Here is a 27,905-nt window from a genome sequence, read left to right on the forward strand (position 1 = left end):
GCCATAGTAACAGCCTGTTAATTCCCTTTATTTCCATTGAGAAAGGAAAAGCTGTTTACAGCTGTCAGAGTCTTCAAACCCGTAAGTTCTCTTCTAACACAGAAGAGTTTTTGCTAATATTATTTCTATAATTGCAAGACCCAAGACCTTGGGAGAAGGCTTAGGCCAAAGTGTGAGCACAGAATTTCAATTTTCAACAAAATTTATGATCACCAAGTTTCATTTTAATGCACCTGTGCCCTAGTGCAGAGATAACTGATAATGATCACATTCATTCAGAGTAACCACTTTGGGTGAATTGGCTGGTGGCTTTGATGGAAAGCCACACAAACATATGTTTTCATAACTCTTTAATACAGAGTTAAATACACTTTCTCGGGCCTTACTATTCAGTTACCTTGTTCTTGATAATTCATTTTGCCAGACAAATCCATGATGTGTCTGATTTTGATAAGAAGGTGACTCATTTCAATAGGATCTGACAGGTAATCACAATATGTTTAATCTTAGTAAAACTGTTATTTATCCTGTTAGTGAAAAGAATCAATAAACAATCTGTAATAAGAATAGAAAAGAGTTTTTTATTTGAGCCAAACTAAGGACTAGCTCAGAAGCCATCTTCCCAGATTACTCTGAGAAGCTTCTCCGGAGAAGCAGGGTTTTCAGTATAGTTTTATATCTTGTCAGAACAAAGAACATTAAACAAGTCAGGGTTACATTTCTTCAATGTTTCGAAAAAAAAGAACAGACCAGCATGTACACAGTGAGTCAGTATGGGCTTGGCACCTGGGAAAGGGAGTCTTATCATCAAAGTAGTACCAGCATTAGTCTCCCAGGAAGAGGGACATTTAATCTTTATTTTTAACATGGACATTCTTTACTTCTGGTCAATGTGCCCTTTTCTTAAATAATTAAAGCCAGTGTACAATGTATGCATGATAGGCCACGAACAGGCTATTTTAGTTAGCATAAAATTCAAGTTAACTCATGTATAAGCCAGAATGACTTCCCTATATCTCAATATATGAAAATTTCTTTTATCAATCCCCAACAGGTCAGTGACCCCCTCAGTGGGTCCTTTGCCCAGTGTTGCAAATGCCAATCAAACGAACCCGGGTTCGAGATCAGAAACTCGAGTCATTGACAAGGGAGTGGAGAAGGGAGAGCTTGTGCTCTAAAAGCACCATCTCCCTGAAGGGAGGGGAATAAGGGAATTTTAAGGAGTAGGAGGCGGTGGTCATCAGGGCTCTAGGAAAGGGGCAGAGATTTACAGAGGCAGCCAGAGCAGCTGGGGCATGCACAGTCTTCCATGCTTCCTTGCACAGAGCATGAATTGTGCCTAGCAGAGTACAAATGCCCCCTTTGGGCAGAGATCTTAACGTGGTAATGAAGCAAAGGTAACTTTCTGACACCTCTAGGCCTCATCTGCGCAGGCAGAGCACTCCTGTGGTCAAGTCACAGTCAGTTCAGGGCATTTGACCACTGAATATCTCTTAAGACACAGCTGCAAAACATTTCTACCGAATACTTGGTGCTTTTGAAACAAGCACAGATAAATGGAGATAAGGATCCTTTAGCTCTCAGGGGCTGGTATGGGTGACAAAATGGTAAGTTGTTTAGGATTGTGAGCTGCCCTATCTTCAATGATTTTGTTTTTGGTCTGTTTTACTTCTCATGAAATAATGTGAATTTAGATTTCCAAACAATTCTTAATTCCTTCCTTTGATGTGCTAGCGCACAGTAAATCTGGTAACAATTGCTATGATGTTTTACTAGTAAATTTTACAATGGCAGTTGCTTTTATAATTTGCTATTAATGATCATTGTTTCATTGTTCCTCTAAATTTACTAGTTCAACATTTTATAATTACAGTTTGGTCCTTGTGATTTATTATTTTTCCTCTGATGCTTCAAACTAAGCAAACCTGTTTTTTTTTAAATTTGATAATATACTTAGATTGAATATGGTATACTTAAATATGAATTAGGTTGACAAAATTAAAAAAAAGATTTCCTAAACTGTGTTGTCCTCAAGTTTTTTGATTTGTTTATTATGTTTGTCACTACAGATTGATGAATATAAAAAACTCTGTGAACTTAAGAGAAAGGAGACTTACAAAAAGAAGAAAGAATTGGATACATTAAGGCTTAAAATGACAAAAATTAGAGAAACCGTTACTACCAGGAGAGTGGTAAGAAAGAATAAACTGTTTCTTCAAGCCCAACCCCAAGCACCTCAATATACACTGCCTTGAATACAACTAATAGCAGGTGGTTTAAAAAAGGAGCTGATTTTAATTAATCTTCATGCCATTCAGGGGAGAATGTTTTTGGCATGTTAATGTTTTCTGACATTTAAAGTGTTATAGGGCAATTGTGTTTTCTTCTTTAGAAATATGATGGAAAGAAGGAAGTTTGGAATGCTTAGGTACACATTGCATTTCATGGGCCAAAATACTGTAAAAATGTTTTTAAAATAATACATACAGAACTGACCAAATGGATATAGAATCATATGTAATGTTTGTGTGAGATTGCTTTATTTTACATAACAAAGTGAATAAACATGGGCAGATTCCTTAATTCTGAATGTGTGATAATAAAACAGAATTTAGGCTCTCCATTTATATTGAGTACATTAATATGGAAAGGAGACTATTTGTCTCTTCGAGTTAGAAAATACTTCAGAGCTCTGCACTACTATTTTTTTTTTAAATTAATTAATTTATTTATTTTTGGCTGTGTTGGGTCTTTGTTTCTGTGCGAGGGCTTTCTCTAGTTGTGGCGAGCGGGGGCCACTCTTCATCGCGGTGCGCGGGCCTCTCACTGTCGTGGCCTCTCTTGTTGCGGAGCACAGGCTCCAGACGCGCAGGCTCAGTAGTTGTGGCTCACGGGCCCAGTTGCTCCGTGGCATGTGGGATCTTCCCAGACTAGAGCTCGAACCCGTGTCCCCTGCATTGGCAGGCAGATTCTCAACCACTGTGCCACCAGGGAAGCCCTGCACTTCTGTTTTTAAAAATTAATAACATTGATTGAAAGCCAGTATTGTGATAAATATTTTGTGAGGATTATCCTCATTTTAAAGATAAGAAAACTGAAGCTTATGCAGGGACTATATTTGAAGAGGTTAATGTTAATACTACTTCTGTTAATTAAAACAGAAACACCTGTTAATCTATCACAGTTGAATTAATGAGTCTTTAGTGTATTTCTTCTATTTGTGTTGAGAATTACATGTAAAACTATATGGGGCAGGGCTTCCGTGGTGGCGCAGTGGTTGAGAGTCTGCCTGCCAATGCAGGGGACACGGGTTCGAGCCCTGGTCTGGGAAGATCCCACTTGCCGCGGAGCAGCTGGGCCCGTGAGCCACAACTACTGAGCCTGTGCGTCTGGAGCCTGTGCTCCGCAACAACAGAGGCCGCGATAGTGAGAGGCCCGCGCACCGCGATGAAGAGTGGCCCCCGCTCGCCACAACTAGAGAAAGCCCTCGCACAGAAACGAAGACCCAACACAGCCATAAATAAATTAATTTAAAAAAAAAGAACTATATGGGGCAACAGTAATACTAAAACATTGCATTTCTTATCAGGGTCTTCAGTTAATTCCATTATATCAATACTATTTATAGTGTGATTCTGACCATTATAGTTACAATATATCTATTATGACATCCAATTACAAAACATTAGTAAAATCAAAAATTTCCCCCAAATATGTGCGTTTAAAAAGATGATTATCTGTTTTTGCATATATCAACATAGTAAGGAAGCATGAGTCAGGCTAGGCTCAAAGGAGAACACAGGGATTGTATAAAACAGATCTTATCTGCACGCCTAAGCTCATATCCCCAGTTGGGGCCTCATAAATTATGTCAAGCGTACCACCTAGTTTGGAAAAATGACGTATATGTTCCTTAACCTGTTCTTCAAAGATCTCTAAAGACAAATAAGTCAAGGCTTGAGGTGGCAGGGGTAAACTCAGCTCCAGTGTCATTCTCTACCTCCCCCCAATCCAGCGCCCCACCCCACCTTACCAGTGGAGAATTGTGTTTAAAGCACAACCTTCAGTATCACAGAGACCTGGGTTCGAATCTTGGCTTTACCAACCTGAAGTTTCCTCACCTATAATATGGGGGTAATAATATTGCCTATTTCAAAGGACTTTTGTGGAGATGGAATGAGGTCATGCTCATAAGGCTTTTAGCTGAGTGTTTTGTATTTGGTAAAGTTTGTTGTTGTCGTTATTGCCTGAGATTAGAAAACAACATTTTGGCTATGGACTTGAGACTACAGGGAATTTCAGGTTCATCTTCACGCGGTGCTTTTAGTTTAGAAAACTCTGCAGCCAGGTCAAGCTGGTGTGATGCTGGCAGAAAAGAATAACGATGTGTGATTCTCAAGGTGCCCTACATGTCCAGGGTGGGGAGGACCGAGGGCTAGAGGTTACGGATGTCAGGCAGGACGGGCCTTCAGCGTATCGTCACTAATCCTGATTATTGGTCAGAGTTCTTTGGACATTCTGCTAAGTTTTGATGGCATATCTAGGATTTCAGACTCCTGTTAACTCTGGAACTACTTATAGCCCACAAGTTCAGTCATATGAATGCTTTGGAGGAAAAAAAATAGTTTGGGGAGCTTTCACCCACCTGTCTCACCTGGCATGACTGAGAGCACCTCTATACCCCCGACAGGTGTTTTTCTGACCCCACGCTGATGTGCAGGGTTAGGTGGCTCTAAATAATCTGTCCATGGTAGCTCTATGCCAGAGAGCAAAGGAATTTGTTTGATCAGCCTTTCTCTCAGCTCCACTTTCCCTCACAAGCTGAAATGCAGACCCAAGAACTGATAAGTTTGCTTTCCCTTTTCTTTATTCCAAAACTGTGTTGTAAAAATATGTTCACTATGAATTTTCTCCATCCATATTTCCTTTTTAATCATGCTAACATTTTTTCATAGTACCCAACTTTTCCATTTCCAAATTACTGGTTAAGTATTAAGAAAAAAATTTTTGCAACATGGACATAGCTATCAACTAAGGCGAAAGACCCAATTTTTTTTTTTAACATCTTTATTGGAGTATAATTGCTTTACAATGCTGTGTTCGTTTCTGCTTTATAACAAAGTGAATCAGTTATACATATACATATGTTCCCATATCTCTTCCCTGTTGCATCTCCCTCCCTCCCACCCTCCCTATCCCACCCCTCTAGGTGGTCACAAAGCACAGAGCTGATCTCCCTGTGCTATGCGGTTGCCTCCCACTAGCTATCTATTTTACGTTTGGTAGCGTATATATGTCCATGCCACTCTCTCACTTTGTCACAGCTTACCCTTTCCCCTCCCCATATCCTCAAGTCCATTCTCCAGTAGGTCTGTGTCTTTACCCAATTTGTTTTGACTTTTCTTTTTATAATACTCATTCTAGTATCCTGGAATAACATTTTGAAAATAATTATGAAAATGTATATTTAATTTTTTTAAATGGTAGTCAAGATGAATTCATGTCTTGAAAGCTGTTTTTATAGTTTTCACATTTCTATTGCTATAATTGGTTTCTCTCCCTCCCAAATTTTGTTTTCTTTTCTGATGATTTCAGGATTATTTCTATCTCAGTTTGTTTTATAAAGAAACAAGCAGTATAATGATTGCTTTTTATTTTAACTAAAGGACACCCCCAGTTTAAAAGCTGAATGGATGATACATGAATATTTAGTGAATTGGACTTCTGTCATGAATCATTTGGTGACGATTGAATGCCCCAATTTTATTGAATTTTCAACAGGTTCTTAGTGATCACAATTTAGAGATATCACGACTACAAGAATCAGTAAGACATTGGGAACAACAGGTTGAAGACATGAAGAAATCCTGTAAGATCCTGGAGGATAAAATGTAAGTATAATACTTTATCTTTACGGAAGAATTTCTAGATGTTATGTTCCTTTCATCTAAAAAATTTTTTTATTTAATATTAGATGAAAATTATTCTCTTATTTTACTAAAATTTGTGTGATTGTCAGCTTTATAGAATCACCTCTTCATTTTGAAATTAACCAGTCTTTCAGATGATCAAGAGAAAAAATTGAGGATGATGTAGTTAGTTTAGGAAAAGGGAGGGAATTTTGGGTGTGCACTATCCTTATTTCAGTTCCTTACTCCCTACAAATACGCTCCTGGAGGAAGGCACTGCCATAGGGCTACAACTCACCTAACCATGCTGCTACAGTTGTTGTTCTTAGTCAAGGGGGACTTGCAGAACTTATTGAGAAAATACAGGGAAGCCTCAAGGCAAAAACTTTTACCATGGAACTGAAACCAGAAACATAAGGAAATATTCCATCTGTCTCAAGGCCCAGTGTTTGCTTCCTTCTGCAATTCTCTCTTTATCTACATGCTGTGTTCTCTTCCTGGTGAGTCCGTGGCTAAGCATGGCCATTCCAAACGCTCCGAGTTTACCTGTCACAGATCCATCTATCTTTAGAGATTGACCAACAGATTCTCTCCCAGGAGAATTCCCAGATTTCCAATCAAAAGCTGTTTGGCTCAGCTCTGGACAGGAAGGTGGGGTCTTTTAATATAAATATGGCTTCTGGGCTTACCCGCAGGGTTTACTGACAGTTTAAAAGACAAATTGTGGTCTGAGCAGATTCCCCAAAAGACAAGTAATTTCACATGTGGGATCCTGTTACAATATGGCTCATTTCTACATAGATTTGAATGTATTGTGATTAAAATTATGTCTTCTAAAATAACAACGGCACAGCACAATTCTACTCTACCATCAACAGTCCATAAAATATGCAATAATCCTTACACTCAGTACCAGATTTAAAATTGGAAAGCTCAAGTAATACAACAATTAAAAATCAGAATAAAAAATCTTTTTCTTTGAAAGTGATTTGATAATTTTAGTTGATATCTATTTTTTAAAAACTAGGCAAAGAATCATAGTGGAAAGTATAGATTAGCTCTTAACTTATTTCTAGGAATTATGATTAAAAGCCTTGCAACACTGATAAAGTTTTATTTATAAGCAGTCTTCATGTTAGCTAACTGGTTTTAAATGTATGCTCAAGATAAAAATGGGGATTCATTGATCTTTCATTTTGAATGGCTCATCTTTTTTTTTTCAATCCCAGCTTTTCAAGAGTTTTCATGTGGAATCTCACTGAGGAAAAGTGCTTTTGATTAATTTGGTGATTGAGGATATAAGTTTCCCCCCCCTTTTTATTAATAAAAATTTACTTTTTCCTCTTTATAACTTGGCAAATTAAAAGAAAATTCTCTGCATTTTTATTTTCTCACTTAGTTCCTTTTCTCTATCTTTGGAGGTAGGGAGAGGCAGCTCAGTTCTTGTTTGGTGGATTTGAAGAATCAGTGTTGTTTTATAATATTCTATAAGATTCTTTAAGAATAAATTATACAAGAAACTAAAATTATTTATATAACTCATCTTCCTATTAATCTATTAGTCTTAATTTCCCCCTTCCCACCCACCATGAAATCGTTAACTTGCAAGCTCATTATCTATTTTGAGGTCAAAATATTGAGGGAAAACAAAAATTACTCAACTCCAAGTTTAAATTCTATATGTGGACAGTTAAGGGTACCTCAGATTCTTCACAGGTCCACAGGAGGCATTGCTAGTTTAATCCTTCTTCTTTGCTATTATTGATACCCAGCATGATGTATTTGCATAATAAAGGCAAATCAGTGCCTATCTTTCTAAATTGCTATGACTTTTTTTGTCATTCAGCTGGTTATCAACACATGGGAAGTGGGGAATTGGAAGCTAAATATTGTATATAAATGACATCCAATTTGTGACCCAAAGTATATACTTGCCATTATAGTGCAAGAGGCTATAAAAATTATAGATGCTTTTTTAAAAGGGCTGACATGGTTTCACAATTGTCAAGGTTGCCAATGACTTTCATTCATCCTGCCAAATTTTAGTGATCTGATCTATTCCTCAAAGTTTTTTAATTCTTAATAGAATTTGACACAGATGCTCACTTCCATCTTCTTGATATACTTTCTTCACTTGGCTTCCCAAACATCACATTCTCTTATTTCATTTACTACACTGCTCCTTCTCAGGACCCTTTACTTGTTCCAGTTCTTCTTTCTGTCTCTAAATTTTGGAGTTCTCAGCCCTTCACTGTTCTCTATTCTCTACTCGTACTCTCCATATGTGATTTCATTCAGTCTCATACTTTCTGTACCCCAATGACTTCCATATATATATATATATATATATATATATATATATATATATATATATATATATATACAGCCCTGACCTCTAACTGCATATAGTCTACAGCTTATTTGACCTTTCCACTTGGAGGATATCTCAAATATACATGTCCTAAACAGAATTCTTAATTTCCCATCTCCTTGAAATAGCTCTTTCTTTAGTCTTCCATATCACTATTTACCTAGTTACTCCAGCCAGAAAACTAGAAGTCATCCACCATTCCTGTTTTCCTCACTACCTAACCCTAACCCAGCTAACCAACTAACCTAACCTAACCCAACTCTAACTCCAGCCAAATCCAAAGCATGTCCTGTTGCCTTTATCTTTAAAATATATCCTGAGTCCAACTATTTCTCACCAGCTCCACCACTACAACCTTAATCTGAGCCACCATTATCTCTTCTGGACCACTGCCATAGACTTCTACATGGTCTATCTTCCTATACTATTGTCTTTCTCCACTAAGTAGCCAGAGTCATTTTTACAAGATGTGAACCAGTTCATGTCACTCCTTTCCTTAAAAAATCCTCCCCTGGTTCCCTTCAAAATAAAATCTGAACTTCTACCTTGTCCTCAAGACCCTACATGATCTGGGCTGTGTCTAACTCTCCAGCCTTCTCACACTCCTGTCTTCATCAAATATTCAATACACCAAGCTTGTTCCTATCTCAGGGTATTATTACCTGCTGTTCCTTCTATATGAAAAGCTGTTCCTTAAGATCTTCACATATCTGGCTCCTTCTCATCCTTCAGGTCTTTCACAAGTTATCCCAAGAGGTGTTCCCTAATCACCTGTCTACAGTACCATCCTCACTCTCAGGATTTCTCTGTCCTTTACCCTACTTTGTGATCTTTGGAGCATTTAACACTATCTGAAATATATGTATATTTTTTGATAACTTTCTTATTTTCTGTCTACTCCACTAGAGTGTAATTTCCATGAGGGTAGAGACTTTGTGCTGTATCTCCCAGAGTGTAGGTGTTCAAAAATTGCTTGTTAAATTAATATATAAATAAATGAAGTATTAATACATCAATTCAAAAGAGTAAAAATTTTGTTTATTTTAATGAATTGTAAATAAATATATTGCATAAGGAGGTGGGGACTGGAAGTTTCTGATGTCATAAGTAAATGTGGCTTTGCTGGAAAACATGTCCTAATAGGAATTTATTTGGCTTCCTTTGTTCATAGGCTTTTCTTTAGGAATAACAAGGAAAAACTGGATGATGCATCTAATTTTGAAAAAAATGAATTATTGCTGAAGATAAAACAGGTAGGAAGACAGAAATCATGGCTTTAAGATTATAATTAATTTTTAGTTAACATTTTAAGTATATGTGAAAAATGTGAAATTTTCCAAAAGTAGCATTTTTATTAACTAATAATAATCATGATCATTCACAGTAATTGATTTAAAGATTTGCTCAGAAAACTGGAAGAGAATAGTGAAAATCACCTAAGCTGAGCAGAAAAAAGAAAAAAGAATTTTTAAAAAATGAGGATAGTTTAAGAGACCTCTGGGACAACATCAGTGTATTAATATTCACATTATAGGGGTCCCAGAAAGAAGAGAGAGAGAAAGGGGCAGAGAATATAATTGAAGAAATAGTAGCTGAAAACTTCCCTAACCTGAGAAAGAAAACAGGTATCTAAGTCCAAGAAGCATAGAGATTCCCAAACAAGATGAACTCAAAGAGGACCACACCAAGACACATTGTAATTAAAGTGGCAAAAATTAAAGATAAAGAATCTTAAAAGCAGCAAAGGAAAGGTGACTGGCTGTGTACAAGGGAACTCCAATAAAACTATCAGCTGACTTTTTAGCAGAAACTTTTTAGGTCAGAAAAAAGTGGCATGATATATTTAAGGTGATGAAAAGAAAAAAACCTACAACCAATACTCTACCTGGCAAGGCTATCATTCAGATTTCAATGAGAGATAAAGAGTTTTACAGACAAGCAAAAGCTAAAAGAGTTCAGTAGCACTAAACCTACTTTACAAGAAACATAAAAGGGACTTCTCTAAATGGAAAAGAAAAGACCACAACTAGAAATATGAAAATTATGAAAGGAAAAATCTCATTGGTAAAGGCAAACATAGAGTAAAGGTCAACCACTTATAAAAGCTAGTGGGAATGTCAAAAGACAAAAGTAGTAAAATCATCTATATCCACAATAAGTAGTTAAGGGATACAAAAAACAAAAAGCTGGACAATATGATGTCAAAAACATTAAATGTGGTGGGGGCGGATAAAAATGCAGGGTTGTTAGAATGTGTTCAAACTTAAGATCATCACCTTAATCACATATATATAAAAGTTGTTATATATATACTTCATGGTAACCACAGACCAAAAATTTATAATAGATGCACACAAATAAGAGAGAAATGAATACAAACATAACAGTAGTAAGATAGTAATCAAAGATAGTAATCAAATCACAGAGGAAGAGAACAAAAGAAGAAGAAATGAACAAAAAAAAACTACCAAAACAACCAGAAAACTGCCAACAAAATGTTAATAAGTACATATCTATTAATAATTTCTTTAAATGTAATTGGACTAAATACTCCAATCAAAAGACACAGAGTGGCTGACAGATTAAAAAAAAACAAAAAACTCTCTATATATGCTGTCTATAAGAGACTAGCTTCAGATCTAAGACACACACAGACTGAAAGTGAGGGCATGAAACAGGTGTTCAGTGCAAATGGAAACAAAAAGAAAGCTGAGGTAGCAATACTTGTATCAGACAAATAGACTTTAGAGCAAAGACTGTAACGAGAGACAAGGATATTATAGACTGATAAATGGATCAATCCAACAAGAAATAACAATTGTAAACATATATGCACCCAACATAGAAGCACCTAAATACATAAAGCAAATATTAACAAACATAAAGGATGAAATTGACAGTAACATAATAATAGTAGGGGATTTTAACACCTCACTTACATCAATGGACAGATTATCCAGACAGAATATCAATAAGGAAACAATGGCCTTAAGTGACACATTAGACCAATGGAATCAACAGATATATATAGAGAGAGCATTCCTTCTGAAAGCAGCAGAATACACATTCTTTTCGAGTGCACATGGAACATTCTCTAAGATAGATCATATGCTAGGACACAAAAAAGAGTCTACAAGTTTAAGAAATTGAAATCATATCAAGCATCTTTTCTGACCACAGTGTATAAGACTAGCAATCAACTACCAAAACCAAAACCAAAGCAAAACCCTGCAAAAAACACAAACATGTGGAAGCTAAACAATATTCTACTAAACAACTAATGGGTCACTGAAGAAATCAGAGAGGAAATTAAAAAATACCTGGAAACACATGAAAATGGAAACACAATGATTCAAAATCTATGGGACACAGCAAAAACAGTTCTAAGAGGGAAGTTTATAGTGATACAGGCCTACTTCAGAAAGAAGGAAGATCTCAAACAACCTAACCTTACATCTAAAGGAACTAGAAAAATAAGAACAAACAAAACAAAGTAAGAGGAAAAAAATAATAAGGACCAGAGCAGAAATAAATGAAATAGAGGCTTAAAAATAAAACAATAGAAAAGATCAATGAAACTAAGAGATGGTTCTTTGAAAAGATAAGCAGAATTGATAAACTTTTAGTTAGACTAATCAAGAGAAAAAGAGAGAGGGCCCAAATCAATAAGATCGGAATGAAGAGAAGTTCCAACCTATACCACAGGAATACAAAGGATCATAAGAGATTACTACAAACAATAATATGTCAATAAAATGGAAAACCTAGAAGAAGTGAATAAATTCCTAGAAATGTACAATTTCCCAAGACTGAATCAGGAAGAAATAGAAAATATGAACAGACCAATTACCAGTAATGAAAATGAATCAGAAAAAAAAAAAAAAAAACTTTCAATGAAAAAAGTCCAGGATTGGACAGGTTCACAGGTAAATTCTACCAAATATTTAAAGAAGAGTTAATGCCTATCCTTCTTAAACTCTCCCCCCAAAATTTAAGAACCAGTTTTATGAGTCCAGCATCACCCTGATACCAAAACCGGACAAAGACACCACAGAAAAGAATATTACAGGCCAAAATTACTGATGAGCATAGTTGCAAAAATCCTCAACAAATATTAGCACACTGAATTCAATAATACATTAACAGGATCATACACTATGCTCAAGCGAGATTTATCCCAGGGATGCAAGGATAGTTCAGTATCTGCAAATCAATCAATGTGATATACCACTTTAATAAATTGAAAATAAAAATCATATGATTGGGACTTCCCAGGTGGTGCAGTGGTTAAGAATCCGCCTGCCAATGCAGGGGACATGGGTTCGAGGCCTGGTCTGGGAAAATCCCACATGCCACGGAGCAACGAAGCCCATGCGCCACAACTACTGAGCCTGTGCCCTAGAGCCTGTGAGCCACAACTACTAAGCCCATGTGCCACAACTACTGGAGCCTGAGTGCCTAGAGCCTGTGCTCCACAACAAGAGAAGCCAGTGCAATGAGAAGCCTGTGCACTGCAATGAAGAGTAGCCCCCGCTCACCGCAACTAGAGAAAGCCCACACACAGCAACAAAGACCCAATGCAGCCAAAAATAAATAAAAAAAATTTTTAAAAATCATATGATTATTTCGATAGATCAGAAAAGCTTTTGACAAAATTCAGCACCCATTTATGAAAAAAAACTCAATAAAGTGGGTGTAGAGGGAACATACCTCAACATAATAAAGGCCATATACAACAAGCTCATAGCTAAAATCATACTCAAAGGTCAAAAGTTGAAAGTATTTCTTCTACAATCAAGAACAGGATAAGGCTGCCCACTGTCACCCCTTTTATTCAACATAGTATTAGAAATCCTAGCCACAGTCTTTTTCAGACAAGAAAAAGAATCCAAGTGGAAAAGGAAGAAGTAAAACTGTCAATGTTTACAGATGACATGATACTATACATAGAAAATCCCAAAGCCACCACCAAAAAAAAAAAAAACAAGTAGAGCTCATCAGTGAATTCAGTAAAGTTGCAGGATACAAAATTAATATACAGAAATCTGTTGCATTTCTATATACTAATGACAAACTATCAGAAAGAGAAATTAAGGAAACAATTCCGTTTATAATTGATTCAAAAGAATAAAATATCTAAGAATAAATCTAACTAAGGAGGTAAAAGACCTGTACTTGGAAAACTATAAGACATTAATGAAAAAATTGAATATGACACAAACAAATGGAAAGATATATATTTTACCATTGGGAGAATTAAAATTGTTAAAATAACCATACTCCCCAAGACAATCTACAGATTCAATCCAATCCCTATTAAAATTCCAGTGATATTTTTCACAAAATTGGAACAAATAATTCTAAAATTTTTATGGAAACACAAAAGACCCTGAATAGCCAAAACAATCTTGAGGAAGAAGAACAAAGCTGGAGGTATTACACTTTCTGATTTCAAACTATACTACAAAGCTACAGTAATCAAAATGATATGGTACTGGCACAGAAACAGACACATAGATCATGGAACAGAATAGAGAGCACAGAACTAAACCTGCATATATAGTTTATTAATCTATGACAAAGAAGGCAAGAATATACAATGGGGAAAAGATAGCCTTTCTAATAAATAATGTTGGGAAAACTGGATAGCTACATGCAAAAGAATCAAATTGGACTACTTCCTCACATCATATACAAAAATCAACTCAAAATGGGTTAAAGACTTAGATGTAAAACCTGAAATCATAAAACTCCTAGAAGAAAACATAGGCAGTATACTCTTTGACAACAGTCTTAGTGATTTTTATTGGGTATGTCTCCTCAGGCAATAGAAACAAAAGCAAAAATAAACAAATGGGACTACATCAAACTAAAACCCTTTTGCACAGCAAAGAAAACTATTAACAAAACGAAAAGACAGCCTACTGAATGGGAGAAGATATTGGCAAACAATATATCTGACATGGGGTTAATATTCAAAATATGTAAAGAACTCATACAACTCAACATCTAAAAAACAACCTGATTAAACAATGGGCAGAGGATCTGAATACACATATTTCCAAAGACATACAGATGGCAAACAAGCACATGAAAAGATGCTCAACATCACCAATCATCAAGGAAATGCAAATCAAAACCACAATGAGATATCACCTCACATCTGTCAGAATGGCTATCGTTGAAAAGACCACAAATAAGTGTTGGATAAAAACTGAACTCTTCCTGACATCCAATCTTAATTCTCATGAGTTATAGGAGGCAAGTTCAACAATGACACAAAATTCTATTCTAACTTTAACTTTTATTATGAAATATTACACATATACAGAACAGAATATTTACTGTAAGTGTACAGTCTTCATGTACATATGTATCTTTTGATAAATGTAGTTTATTAATTTTAATGAAGTATAGTTTATCAATCTTTTCCTTTTTGACTTATGCTTTTCATGTCCTGTGTCTTGAGGATATTCTCCTACATGATCTTGTAGAAGCTTTAGTGTTTGCTTTTTCACGTTAAGGACTGCAAGCTGTCTGGAATGTGTGTGTGTGTGTGTGTGTGTTCTGTGAAATGGTAGTCCAGATTCATACTTTGACATAAGATTGTCCAATTAACTAGCACTGTTAAATGAAAAGATAGTACTTTCCTCCACTATATTTCAGTGGCGTTTTTGTCATAAATCAACTGTGGATCATAAATACATCATAAATATGTGTGTGAATCTGTAGCATCTATTTTATTCATTTGAACTTAATCTCTTCTCACATTAAAACCATACACTCTTAATTAGTAGCTTTAAAATAAGCCTTTATAGTTAGTAGTAAAAATCCTTCAACTTTGTTCTTCTACAGGATTGCTCCCATTATTCTTGGCCCTTTGAATTTCAGTCTGTCAAGTCCTGCCCAAAAGCCTGTTTGGATTTTGATTGGGGTTGAATTAAATCTATAGATCAATTTGGGGAGGATTCTGTGTTTTAACAATATTGAAGTTTCCAATCCATGAACACAGCATGTCTTTCATTTATCTTAGGTCTTTTTTGTTCCCTTTGACCTAGTTATTCAATTTCACTGTGACATGTCCAAGTTTTTCTTTTTATTTATCCTGCTTGGGATTTATTGGGCATCTTAAATCTGTGAGTTGCTGTATTTTGTAAGTTCTGCAAAATTCTTAGCCATTATATGTTCACATATTTCTTTTGTCCCATGCTTTTTCCTCTTTTTCTGAGACTCCAATTATATGAACACAGTTATGTGTGCTAATAAAATATCCTGTCTGTATCTTACTCGCTCTTCTCTATTTTCTACTTTTTGTCTATCCCTGCTGCATTCTGGGCAGAATGGTCTTATTTCAATTCTTAATTTTGGTTATTGTATTTTTCAACTGGTAATTTTCAAATCTGCTTTGTTGCTCTTTATTGTTTCCAATTCCTTGCCATATTTTTCAAGCATGACTAGTATTCTTTGATCATAATAAATACAGTATTTTTATATTTCAGTGTCTATTTCCAATACCAGGTTTTTGTTGTTGTTGTTGTTTTACCAGGTATTTTTGTAGGACTGGTTCTGTCATCTATTGTTTCTGCCAATTTCTGTTCATGCTGTCTTGTTTCCTTCTGCTGGAAAACTGTACACTGGATATTGTACTTCAAAAAACGTGTTTGTAGAAACAATTTGGGGTCTAGGATGACAGTGTATTTCTCAGGAACAGATTTCATTCACTTCTGTCAGATACCTGGGATGTTAACAGTCCCAAACCTCCTTAATCCACCTTTAGGTTCCCTGGTGATCTAAGTCAGGCTGGACCATGGCTTGTTAGCTTCTAATTCACTCTTCTTCAGAGAGTGAAGCTCTTTGGAATCCCAGACTAATGTGTCAGGAGGTTTATCAGTCGTAACACCTGGATGAGCTCTAAGTGTTGACTTTTGTCCCCCTTGTCATGTAAGAGAACCAAATCTCAGATTCCAAGTGGCTTCTTCTATATCAGTAAATGTCCTCAGAGTAAAAGGAGTTTTCAGTGCTAGGTTTACCAGTCTGGATTCTTGCTTTCTTGTAGAATTAGGCTTACTAATTCCTCATTATCTTGTTAGTTCTGCAACACTTTTTTTAAAAATAAATTTATTTATTTTATTTATTTATTTTTGGCTGCGTTGGGTCTTTGTTGCTATGCACGGACTTTCTCTAGTTGTGGCGAGCGGAGGCTACTCTTCGTTGTGGTGCGCAGGCTTCTCATTGCAGTGGCTTCTCTTGTTGTGGAGCATGGGCTCTAGGCGCATGGGCTTCTGTAGTTGTGGCAGGTGGGCTCAGTAGTTGTGGCTCGCAGGCTCTAGAGTGCAGGCTCAGTAGTTGTGGCGCAAGGGCTTAGTTGCTCTGCGGACCAGGGCTCAAACCCATGTCCCCTGCATTGGCAGGCGGATTGTTAACCACTGCGCCAGGGAAGCCCCTCTGCAACACTTTTAAGGACTCTTTTCATCCATCTATTTTAGTGATTCTTAGCCCACCATTCCTACCTAACCTAACTTTCTTACCTCATTTGAAGCAATTCAGTAGAGACATCCAAGCACAAAGTTCTTACCTCATTCAGAACACTAATGGGTACTATCTTTTGTCCTTGAATAGAAATATTTAACAAAAGTTAAGCATGATATCCAGTCAAAGAGGTTTTGATCAAGAGTTCCTATGGATGTTACATTTTCTTTTCCCTGGTGTAGTTTATCTTCTGGGAAAAGGACATACAGATCTTGTTGAATGATCCTAGTTTATTAATCCCAATTCTTATTTCAATATCAATTATTACTTTATGGTTTACTACTTTACTATGGTTTTTTACTTTACTTTATGGCATCAGTGTTTACTACCTTTCTACACATTTGTCATAATTTATAGAAGAGGCCCCAAAATGTACAATTACATATTTGATATAGAATTAGATCACTCAACATTTAAGGCATAGTCATTGTACGTTAAGTAATATACCCAGTGCTCTAGAGAGTTGCCCACCAAAAGAGCCGTGAAACAAATCCTCTACTTCAATTCCTTTTTTTTCTAGATGGCTGAAAAGCTACACAAATGTCATTTCAAGAACAAAGATCTACGAGAGAAACTGCATACTGTTACGAGACAACATAAGATTGTCTTAAATGAGGAGGATAAAGTTTTTATGCAGAAACAGAAAATTTATTCTGAGTATGTTTCTATCCATAATCCATACATGACTCAACATGCTTTAGTTATGGGTTGCTTCTCCACTTAAGCTTATCCTAGTTTAAAATCTATTGATAACAATGAAATGTTCTTTACCCAATTATAAATACACTCCTAATGCGCCTCTATATATACTGAATAATGCTTTCCTCATATGGGTCAGATCAAATCCATAAACTCCAAATCTATTATTTTTACTTCTAAATCAGATTCTTGAAAGAATAATCATGCTTTTACCCCATGAGACTGCCTAGAGAAACTATGAGATCTACCTTCATCAGAAACTGGCTTTGCACCTACATTTCCTTTCTCAGAAAAAGGTTTTGTCATTGACACAATCCCCTAACCCAGAGACTGGGAAATTATTCAAGGAAACCCCTATCTTTTACTAGGACTCCATTCAAGCACCAAGGCTTGTAAATTCCATCTCCCAAATATTTCTCAAATATATCCTATCCTCCTCTCCAACTCCACTCTTTTCACCCCTTTTAGCTTCTTTGGTTTGGCTTGCCTCTCATAAGTTCTTCCCACTTTCTGTTTTACCACCCCTAACTTATCCACCTCCCTCTCACCACAATGATCCTTCTGGAACATCCCTCTGAGGTCATTCCTTTTTATCAGTCACTGCATTGTTGTCAACTGGGTACAAATCCCTTTGTCCCACTGAACTATGAACAGATCAGAGCAGTTGCTCTGTCTTACTCAGCACTGTCTCTTCAGGATCTTGTCCATTGCTTAGCAGGTAGTAGGCTTTCACCAGTGTTTTCCTAATGAGTATTACAGAATAACATCTTGCAAGTATGAGTTGTGTAAGTAGTAATACATTACTACACTCAAAGTTAAATCACATGGAAGTGTAATTATGGTGTCCAGGCCCACTTATGTGAAGCTGAATTTATGGTCACAGTTGTAGCATTTAGGATACAGAGAGTTATTGCAATCATTTTGTCTCATCCAATTGAATAGCCTACTAATAGTATTCTTCAGGCAAAAACTTTCCTCAGATCCATACTAAGTTATCAGTTTGAGTCACAAAATGTGCTGATGACAAATAATTGTAACAATAAAACATCTACTACTGTTGTTGGTTTTTGTCTTCTTCAGCTTGGGCTACCATAACAAATTACCATAGACCGGGAGGTTTAAACAACAGAAATTGATTTCTCATAGTTCTGGAGGCTGGACATCTGAGATCAGGGTGCCAGCATGGTCAGGTTCTGGTGAGAGCTCTCTTCCTGACTTGCAGATGGCCAACTACCTTCTTGCTGTGTCCTCACAGAGGGGAAAGAGAGAGAGAGAGAGAGAGAGAGCTGTCTGGTGTCTCTGGTTATGAGGGCACTAATCTCACCATGAGGACTCCATCCTCATGACCTCATATAAATCTAATCACCTCCCAAAGGCCCCATCTTCAAATACTATCTCACTGGGGCCTAGGGCTTCAACATATGAATTTGTGGGGGGACACAATTCAGTCCATAGCAGTTTTGAAGAAGATGAGACACTTAGATAAAGTACTTCCTGTTACAGGCACATTCCTATCAATGTCTAGAAATTTGAACAAAATTGTAAACTTCCCATTATTCTCTCTGTAAGTTAGAGACGAAAAATAACCACTCTTTACAAAATGCCTCATGGGTGCCACCCACTGGCTTTGGCACTTTACATCTCAGTTAATCCTTAAAACCAGTGAGATAGGTATTGTGATCCCCACTTTATGGATGGGGAAACTGAGGCTTGTCCACAGGTGAAGTCTCTTTTCAAGGTCACACTACTAGGAAGAGGTAGACCACTATCCAAAGTCGGTCTGATTGATTCCTCCACCTTTTACAAAATAACATAACAGAACTGATAAATTCATTAAAAGAGACACACTCACTCAGCAGGATAAAGTACTATAGAATTGTTCTTGTGGTTTTATGGTTACTATTGCAGTTAATGTTCCTTTCATAGCTTAGAGATTTTCATAAATTTATATTTAGCCACCACTAGCAAGAAGACTGTTTCTATTTTTACTAATTTATTTGATAAACAGTTCATGAACTGAACTTTCCAAACTACTTTTTAAATTCTTGTTTGTGGTTGCATATTTTCTTATGCTAAGGAGTTAAAAATGATTATTTCAACCTTAAATATATGATTACTCTGTTTTTTCATGGTAGAAATCAGAAACAACTGGCATTTATAGCTCAGAAAGAAAACTTCCTATCAAAAAGAAAAGTAGACATCAAAAATATGGAAGAAGGACTTATCACACTCAATGAGCTTCATCGGTATGTTTGTTGCCTTTGAAAATTTTAATCTTCATTCCTCTACATTTATTTTTTAATAGTAACAACAAATCTATGCCAATTTCTAATATACTATAGAAAAGGAGGTTCATAATTGACTCTCTCTCTTTTACAGTCCAGAAAAGTCATGATCATCAAATCTTTGACTGAAAGGATAGACAGGCACTGAGTTTTACATAAGCTGCGTCTAATACCTCTGTTACAGCCTTCACATTCCCCTCCATCCCAGATTCACAAGCACATCTTCCATCCTTAATTACCACTTATCCCAAATTCAAGAATCTTTATTGGCTTTCTAAATTATACATGGCAGCAAATCAGAACTCAGTCTAGAACCCAGAGTTCCTCACCAATTTGTTGACCTTAACCCTTCCTATGTCACAGTGTTATTTCCCTTCATGTCCTCTGTATGCAGCAAGTTTGCCTTAGTCACAAGAGTCCTGACTTGCTGCTCCTTTCCTCTGTTTCTTTGCAGATGATGATGTCCTTTCCTTGGTGAGATTGCACCTCCATTCTGGCAATCCATGTTCCTCCCTCTATTAAACATTATCCTCTAATAACCTTTCCTCAACTGCCTCGCCAAAATCCGTTCTTCCCTATCCTTGGCTTCAATACTTGCAAAATCAGTTTGCACTTGCAAAAATTGTAATTGTCTTTCCATTAGTCTGCCACTAAAATCTTTAGTTGTTTCACAAGGTTTGTTTTGTCTCCCAATTAGATGGTAGCCTTATTGTGCATGTGAATTATACGTAAAGTCTACTATACATTTTAACAGCTCCCACAAATGCGAAATCCAATATATTTTTCTTGTTTTTAGAGCAACAAAGGAAGTATATCGGAAACAAATAAAAGTCCTGAACGACAACCTGGAAAGAAAAAATCAGAGATGGTAAAAAAAAAAAAACCTCATTTATATTATAAGTAGTATATGTTATCTTTTTAAAATTTGATATTATTTATTTAATTTTTATACAGCAGGTTCTTATTAGTTATCTATTTTATACATATTAGTGTATGTATTTCAATCCCAATCTCCCAATTCATCCCCCCCCCACGCCCCCTCAGCTTTCCCCCCCTTGGTGTCCATACGTTTGTTCTTTACATTTGTGTCTCTATTTCTGCCTTGCAAACCAGTTCATCTGTACCATTTTTCTAGATTTCACATATATATGTTAATATTCAATATTTGTTTTTCTCTTTCTGACTTACTTCACTCTGTATGACAGTCTCTAGGTCCATCCACATCTCTACAAATGACCCAGTTTCATTCCTTTTTATGGCTGAGTAATGTTCCATTGTATATATGTACCACATCTTCTTTATCCATTTGTCTGTCCATTGTATATATGTACCACATCTTCTTTATCCATTCGTCTGTCGATGGGCATTTAGGTTGCTTCCATGACCTGGCTATTGTAAATAGTGCTGCAATGAACGTTGGGGTGCATGTGTCTTTTTAAATTATGGTTTTCTGTCAGTATATGCCCAGTAGTGGGATTGCTGGGTCATATGGTAATTCTATTTTCAGTTTTTTAAGGAACCTGCATACTATTCTCCATAGTGGCTGTATCAATTTACATTCCCACCAACAGTGCAAGAGGGTTCCCTTTTCTCCACACCCTCTCCAGCATTTATTGTTTGTAGATTGTTTGTCGATGCCCATTCTAACTGGTGTGAGGTGATACCTCATTGTAGTTTTGATTTGCATTTCTCTAATAATTAGTGATATTGAGCAGCTTTTCATGTGTTTCTTGGCCATCTGTATGTCTTCTTTGGATAAATGTCTGTTTAGGTCTTCTGCCCATTTTTGGATTCGGTTGTTTGTTTCTTTAATATTGAGCTGCATGAGCTGTTTATATAGTTTGGAGATTAATCTTTTGTCCATTGATTCATTTGCAAATATTTTCTCCCATTCTGAGAGTTGTCTTTTTGTCTTGTTTATAGTTTCCTTTGCTGTGCAAAAGCTTTGAAGTTTCATTAGGTCCCATTTGTTTATTTTTGTTTTTATTTCCATTACTCTAGGAGGTGGGTCAAAAAAGATCTTGCTGTGATTTATGTCAAAGAGTGTTCTTCCTATGTTTTTCTCTAAGAGTTTTATAGTGTCCGGTCTTCCATTTAGGTCTTTAAGCCATTTTGAGTTTATTATTGTGTATGGTGTTAGGGAGTGTTATAATTTCATTCTTTCACATGTAGCTGTCCAGTTTTCCCAGCACCACTTATTTAAGAGACTGTCTTTTCTCCATTGTATATCCTTGCCTTCTTTGTCATAGATTAGTTGACGAGGTATTTGGGTTTATCTCTGGGTTTTCTATCCTGTTCCATTGATCTGTATTTCTGTTTTTGTGCGAGTACCATACTGTCTTGATTACTGTAGCTTTGTAGTATAGTCTGAAGACCGGGAGTCTGGTTCCTCCAGCTCCGTTTTTTTCCCTCAAGATCACTTTGGCTATTCAGGGTCTTTTGTGTCGCCATACAAATTTTAAGATTTTTTGTTCTAGTTCTGTAAAAAAAATGCCATTGCTAATTTGATAGGGATTGCATTGAATCTTTAGATTGCTTTGGGTAGTATAGTCATTTTCACAATATTGATTCTTCCAATCCAAGAACACGGTGTATCTCTCCTTCTGTTTGTGTCATCTTTGATTTCTTTCCTCAGTATCTTATAGTTTTCTAAGTACAGGTATTTTACTTCCTTAGGTAGGTTCATTCCTAAGTATTTTATTCTTTTTGTTGCAATGGTGAATGGTATTGTTTCCTTACTTTCTCTTTCTGATACTTTGTTGTTAGCATATAGGAATGCAAGAGATTTCTGTGCATTAATTCTGTGTCCTGCAACTTTACCAAATTCATTGATTAGCTCTAGTAGTTTTCTCGTGGCATCTTTAGAATTCTCTATGTATAGTACCATGTCATCTGCAAACAGTGACAGTTTTACTTCTTCTTTTCCAATTTGTATTCCTTTGATTTCTTTTTGTTCTCTGATTGCCATGGCTAGGACTTCCAAAACTATGTTGAATAATAGTGACGAGAGGGACATCCTTGTCTTGTCCCTGATCGTAGAGGAAATGCTTTCAGTTTTTCACCCTTAAGAATGATGTTTGCTGTGGGTTTGTTGTATATGGCCTTTATTATGTTGAGGTAGGTTCCCTCTATGCCCACTTTCTGGGGAGTTCTTATCATAAATGGGTGATGAATTTTGTCAAAAGTTTTTTCTGCATCTGTTGAGATGATCATATGGTTTTTATTCTTCAATTTGCTAATATGGTGTATCACATTGATTGATTTGCATATATTGAAGAATCCTTGCATCCCTGGGATAATTCCCACTTGATTGTGGTGTATGATCCTTTTAATGTGTTGTTGGATTCTGTTTGCTAGTATTTTGTTGAGGATTTTTGCATCTATATTCATCAGTGATATTGGTCTGTAATTTTCTTTTTTTGTAGTATCTTTGTCTGGTTTTGGTGTCAGGGTGATAGTGGCCTTGTAGAATGAGTTTGGGAGTGTTCCTTCCTCTGCAGTTTTTTGGAAGAGTTTGAGAAGGATGAGTGTTAGCTCTTCTCTAAATGCTTTATAGAATTCACCTGTGAAGCCATCTGGTCCTGGGCTTTTGTTTGTTGGAAGATTTTAGATCACAGTTTCAATTTCATTACTTGGTCTGTTCATATTTTCTATTTCTTTGTGGTTCAGTCTTGGAAGGTTATACCTTTCTAAGCATTTCTTCCAGGTCGTCCATTTTATTGGCATAGTGTTGCTTGTAGTAGTCTCTTAGGATGCTTTGTATTTCTGCGATGTCCATTGTAACTTCTCCTTTTTCATTTCTAATTTTATTGATTTGAGTCCTCTCCTTCTTTTTCTTGATGAGTCTGGCTAAAGGTTTATCAATTTTGTTTATATTCTCACATAACCAGCTTTTAGTTTCATTGATCTGTGCTATTGTTTTCTTTGTTTCTATTTCATTTATTTCTGCTCTGATCTTTATGATTTCTTTCCTTCTACTAACTTTGGGTTTTGTTTGTTTTGCATTCTCTAGTTCCTTTAGGTGTAAGGTTAGTTTATTTGAGATGTTTCTTGTTTCTTGAGGTAGGATTGTATTGCTATAAACTTCCCTCTTAGAACTGCTTTTGCTGCATCTCATAGGTTTTGGATCATCGTGTTTTCGTTGTCATTTATCTCTAGGTATTTTTTGATTTCCTCTTTGATTTCTTCAGTGATCTCTTGGTTATTTAGTAACGTATTGTTTAGCCTCCATGTGTTTGTCTTTTTTACATTTTTTTCCCTGTAATTGATTTTTAATCTCATAGCATTGTGGTCAGAAAAGATGCTTGATATGATTTCAGTTTTATTAAATTTACTGAGGCTTGATTTGTGACCCAAGATGTGATCTATCCTGGAGAATGTTCTGTGTGCACTTGAGAAGAAAGAGCAATCTGCTGTTTTTGGATGGAATGTCCTATAAATATCAATGAAATCTATCTGGTCTATTGTGTCATTTAAAGCTTGTGTTTCCTTATTAATTTTCTGTCTGGATGATCTGTCCATTGGTGTAAGTGAGGTGTTAAAGTCCCCCACTATTACTGTGTTATTGTCAATTTCCTCTTTTATAGCTGTTAGCATTTGCCTTATGTATTGAGGTGCTTCTATGTTGGTGCATATTTATTTATAATTGTTATATTTTCTTCTTGGATTGATCCCTTGATCATTATGTAGTGTCCTTTCTTGTCTCTTGTAACATTCTTTATTTTAAAGTCTACTTTATCTGATATGAGTATTGTTTCTCCAGCTTTCTTTTGATTTCCATTTGCATGCAATATCTTTTTCCATCCCCTCACTTTCAGTCTTTATGTGTCCCTAGGTCTGAAGTGGGCTTCTTGTAGACAGCATGTATATGGGCCTTGTTTTTGTATCTATTCAGCAAGCCTGTGTCTTTTGGTTGGAGCATTTAATCCATTCACATTTAAGGTAATTATTGATATGTATGTTCCTATTACCATTTTCTTAATTGTTTTTGGTTTGTTTTTGTAGGTCTTTTTCTTCTCCCACTTTGAGAAGTTCCTTTAGCATTTGTTGTAGATCTGGATTGGTGGTGCTGAATTCTCTTAGCTTTTGCTTGTCTGTAAAGCTTTTGATTTCTTTATTGAATCCGAATGTGATCCTTACCAAGTAGATTAATCTTGGTTGTACATTCTTCCCTTTCATCACTTTAAATATATCATGCCACTCCCTTCTGGCTTGTAGAGTTCCTGCTGAGAAATCAGCTGTTAACCTTATGGGACTTCCCTTGTATGTTATTTGTCCTTTTTCCCTTGTTGCTTTTAATAGTTTTTCTTTGTCTTTAATTTCTGTCAGTTTGAGTACTATGTGTCTCAGTGTGTTTCTCCTTGGGTTTATCCTGCCTGGGACTCTGTGCTTCTGGACTTGGGTGACTATTTCCTTTCCCACATTAGGGAAGTTTTCGACTATAATCTCTTGAAGTATTTTCTGGGGTCCTTTCTGTCTGTCTTCTCTTTCTGGGACCCCTATAATGTGAATGTTGCATTTAATGTTGTCCCAGAGGTCTCTTAGGCTGTCTTTATTTCTTTTCATTCTTTTTTCTCTATTCTGTTCCGTGGCAGTGAATTCCACCATTCTGTCGTCCAGGTCAGTTATCTGTTCTTCTGCCTCAGTTATTCTGCTATTGATTCCTTTTAGTGTATTTTTCATTTCAGTTATTGTATTGTTCATCTCTGTTTGTTTGTTCTTTAATTCTTCTAGGTGTTTGTTGTTTAATTCTTCTAAGTCTTTGTTAAACATTTCTTGCATCTTCTCGATCTTTGCCTCCATTCTTTTTCCAAGGTTCTGGATCATCTTCACTATCATTATTCTGAATTCTTTTTCTGGAAGGTTGCCTATCTCCACTTTGTTTAGTTGTTTTTCTGGGGTTTTATCTTGTTCCTTCAACTGGTGCATAGTCCTTTGCCTTTTCATTTTGTGTGTCTTTCTGTGAATGTGGTTTTTGTTCCACAGGCTTCAGGACTGTAGTTCTTCTTGTTTCTGCTGTCTGTCCTCTGGTGGATGAGGCTTTCTAAGAGGCTTGTGCAAACTTCCTGATGGGAGGGACTGGTTGTGGGTAGAGCTGGTTGTTGCTCTGATGGGCAGAGCTCAGAAAAACTTTAATCCCCTTGTCTGCTGATGGGTGGGGCTGAGTTCCCTCCCTGTTGGTTGTTTCGCCTGAGGTGACTCAGCACGTGAGCCTGCAGGCTCTTTGGTTGGGTTAATGGCGGACTCTGGGAGGGTTCACATCAAGGAGTACTTCCTAGAACTTCTGCTGCCATTGTCCTTGTCCCTGCAGTGAGCCACATCCCCCCACCCCACCTCTGGCAGACCCTCCAACACTAGCAGGTGGGTCTGGTTCAGTCTCCTGTGGGGTCACTGCTCCTTTCCCCTGAGTCCTGATGTGCACACTTCTTTGTGTGTGCCCTTCAACAGTTGAGTCTCTGTTTCCTCCAGTCCTGTTGAAGTCCTGCAATCAAATCCCGCTAGCCTTCAAAGTCGGATTCTCTGGGAATTCCTCCTCCCATTGCCGTATCCCCAGGTTGGGAAGCCTGACGTGGGGCTCAGGACCTTCACTCCAGTGGGTGGACTTCTGTAGTATAATTGTTCTCCAGTTTGTGAGTCACCCACCCAATGGTTATGGGATTTGATTTTATTTGATTACGCCCCTCCTACCGTCTCATTGTGGCTTCTCCTTTGTCTTTGATGTGGGGTATCTTTTTTGGTGAGTTCCGGTGTCTTCCTGTTGATGATTGTTCAGCAGTTAATTGTGATTCCGGTGCTCTCACAAGAGGGAGTGAGTGCATGTCCTTCTACTCTGCCATCTTGAACCAATCTCAGTATATGTTATCTTAATTAACAGTGCCTCAAAGTTGGAAGGATGTCAGAGTGCTTGTTGCTTGCTAGAGTCCAAGGAAATTATTTCCCCAAATTAAATTGTGTGAGTTTTCTTGGATCTAGATGTGTTTGTTAGTTTGATTTTTTTGGCATTGAACAGAAACAAAGTTTTTCATTCCAATTATGTGAAGTCACCAAAGAGTAAAATTGCCAAGCTATGCAATGCCTCTTTGCTCATCCATGCTCCTATGTGTACCAGTAAGGAAGGTGATGTGCAGGGACAGAGGAGAGTGGTTAAGTACTCTACAGATGGACTACTTTGTTTGCTCTACAGATGGACTACTTTATTTGCTCTGCCTCTTATCGGCTCTGTGACCGGGGCTAAGTTATTTAATAATCTCTCCGCTCCCATCCCTATAAAGTGAGGAATGATAGTAGCACCCGCTTTGTAAGGTTGCTGTGAATGGTAAATGAGATGATCGATGTACAGTATGTAGCTCAGTGCCTGGCACCTAGAAAGCACTTGCAGAAACATAGCTATATTTTATTATTGTTGTCTTTATTATAATATTATTTTTAAGACTCCAATTGCACATTTTTACTCTTCTCTAGTTATATAGTTTTTTTACGTTGTAATGGAGAGAAAAATTTGAGAACCTAGAAGCTTGAAATTTCTTACTAGCACTTTGAGTAGTTTAGGTAATTCTTTTACTATTTCTGTCTGGGACTCTTCTTTTTCAAACACCCCCGAGCCTTCCCCATTTCTCTCCTTTACCTAGAGGAGGCAAGCTCTAGGTAAAGTGTGGTTTGTCCACTGTCCTGTTGGATGTACTGACACAACTTAATGTGAAGCAACTTGCAGAGATGGCATTGAGGCAGTTAATGTTTTGTCTTATTTTTTCAGCTAACATGTCTAGTCTACATCATCAATGGCACAAACAATTTTATATAATCATAGTAGGATTTGTTTTGTTTTGAATTCCTTCATCTTTTCAGTAAACTATGATGTCAATTTGATGATAATTCTTTTTGTTCTAATCTCTAGTATTATAACTCAGTGGAAAATAGCTTGTTTGCTAAAAAAACATGCACGTTGGACCAACATGATAAGGGCTGAAATACAAGAAATTATAGATAAAATTCAGGATGCTGAACTTAGACGCAGTGAATTATTACAAGAGGTAAAGAAACTCAAGGAACTTAGTATTTACTCCCTATATTGCATGTCAGTAATTCTTCAGTATTTCATTAAACCTTACCTTA

At 36.6% G+C, this 27,905-nt stretch overlaps 1 protein-coding gene across 1 annotated transcript in view; it reads left to right on the forward strand.

The window, feature by feature from the left end:
• The window catches only part of CCDC175 (coiled-coil domain containing 175), an 84,369-nt gene that overhangs the window by 29,395 nt on the left and 27,069 nt on the right, over positions 1-27,905 (forward strand). The window contains exons 7-13 of the mRNA XM_082450520.1: positions 2,070-2,192; positions 5,782-5,891; positions 9,452-9,533; positions 17,330-17,466; positions 19,644-19,754; positions 20,590-20,661; positions 27,688-27,823. Coding sequence (XP_082306646.1) covers positions 2,070-2,192; positions 5,782-5,891; positions 9,452-9,533; positions 17,330-17,466; positions 19,644-19,754; positions 20,590-20,661; positions 27,688-27,823 — 771 coding nt within the window. The remainder of the gene's footprint in view (positions 1-2,069; positions 2,193-5,781; positions 5,892-9,451; positions 9,534-17,329; positions 17,467-19,643; positions 19,755-20,589; positions 20,662-27,687; positions 27,824-27,905) is intronic.

Source organism: Balaenoptera physalus (assembly GCF_965194825.1).
Source record: "Balaenoptera physalus genome assembly, chromosome: 2".
Lineage (NCBI taxonomy): Eukaryota > Metazoa > Chordata > Mammalia > Artiodactyla > Balaenopteridae > Balaenoptera > Balaenoptera physalus.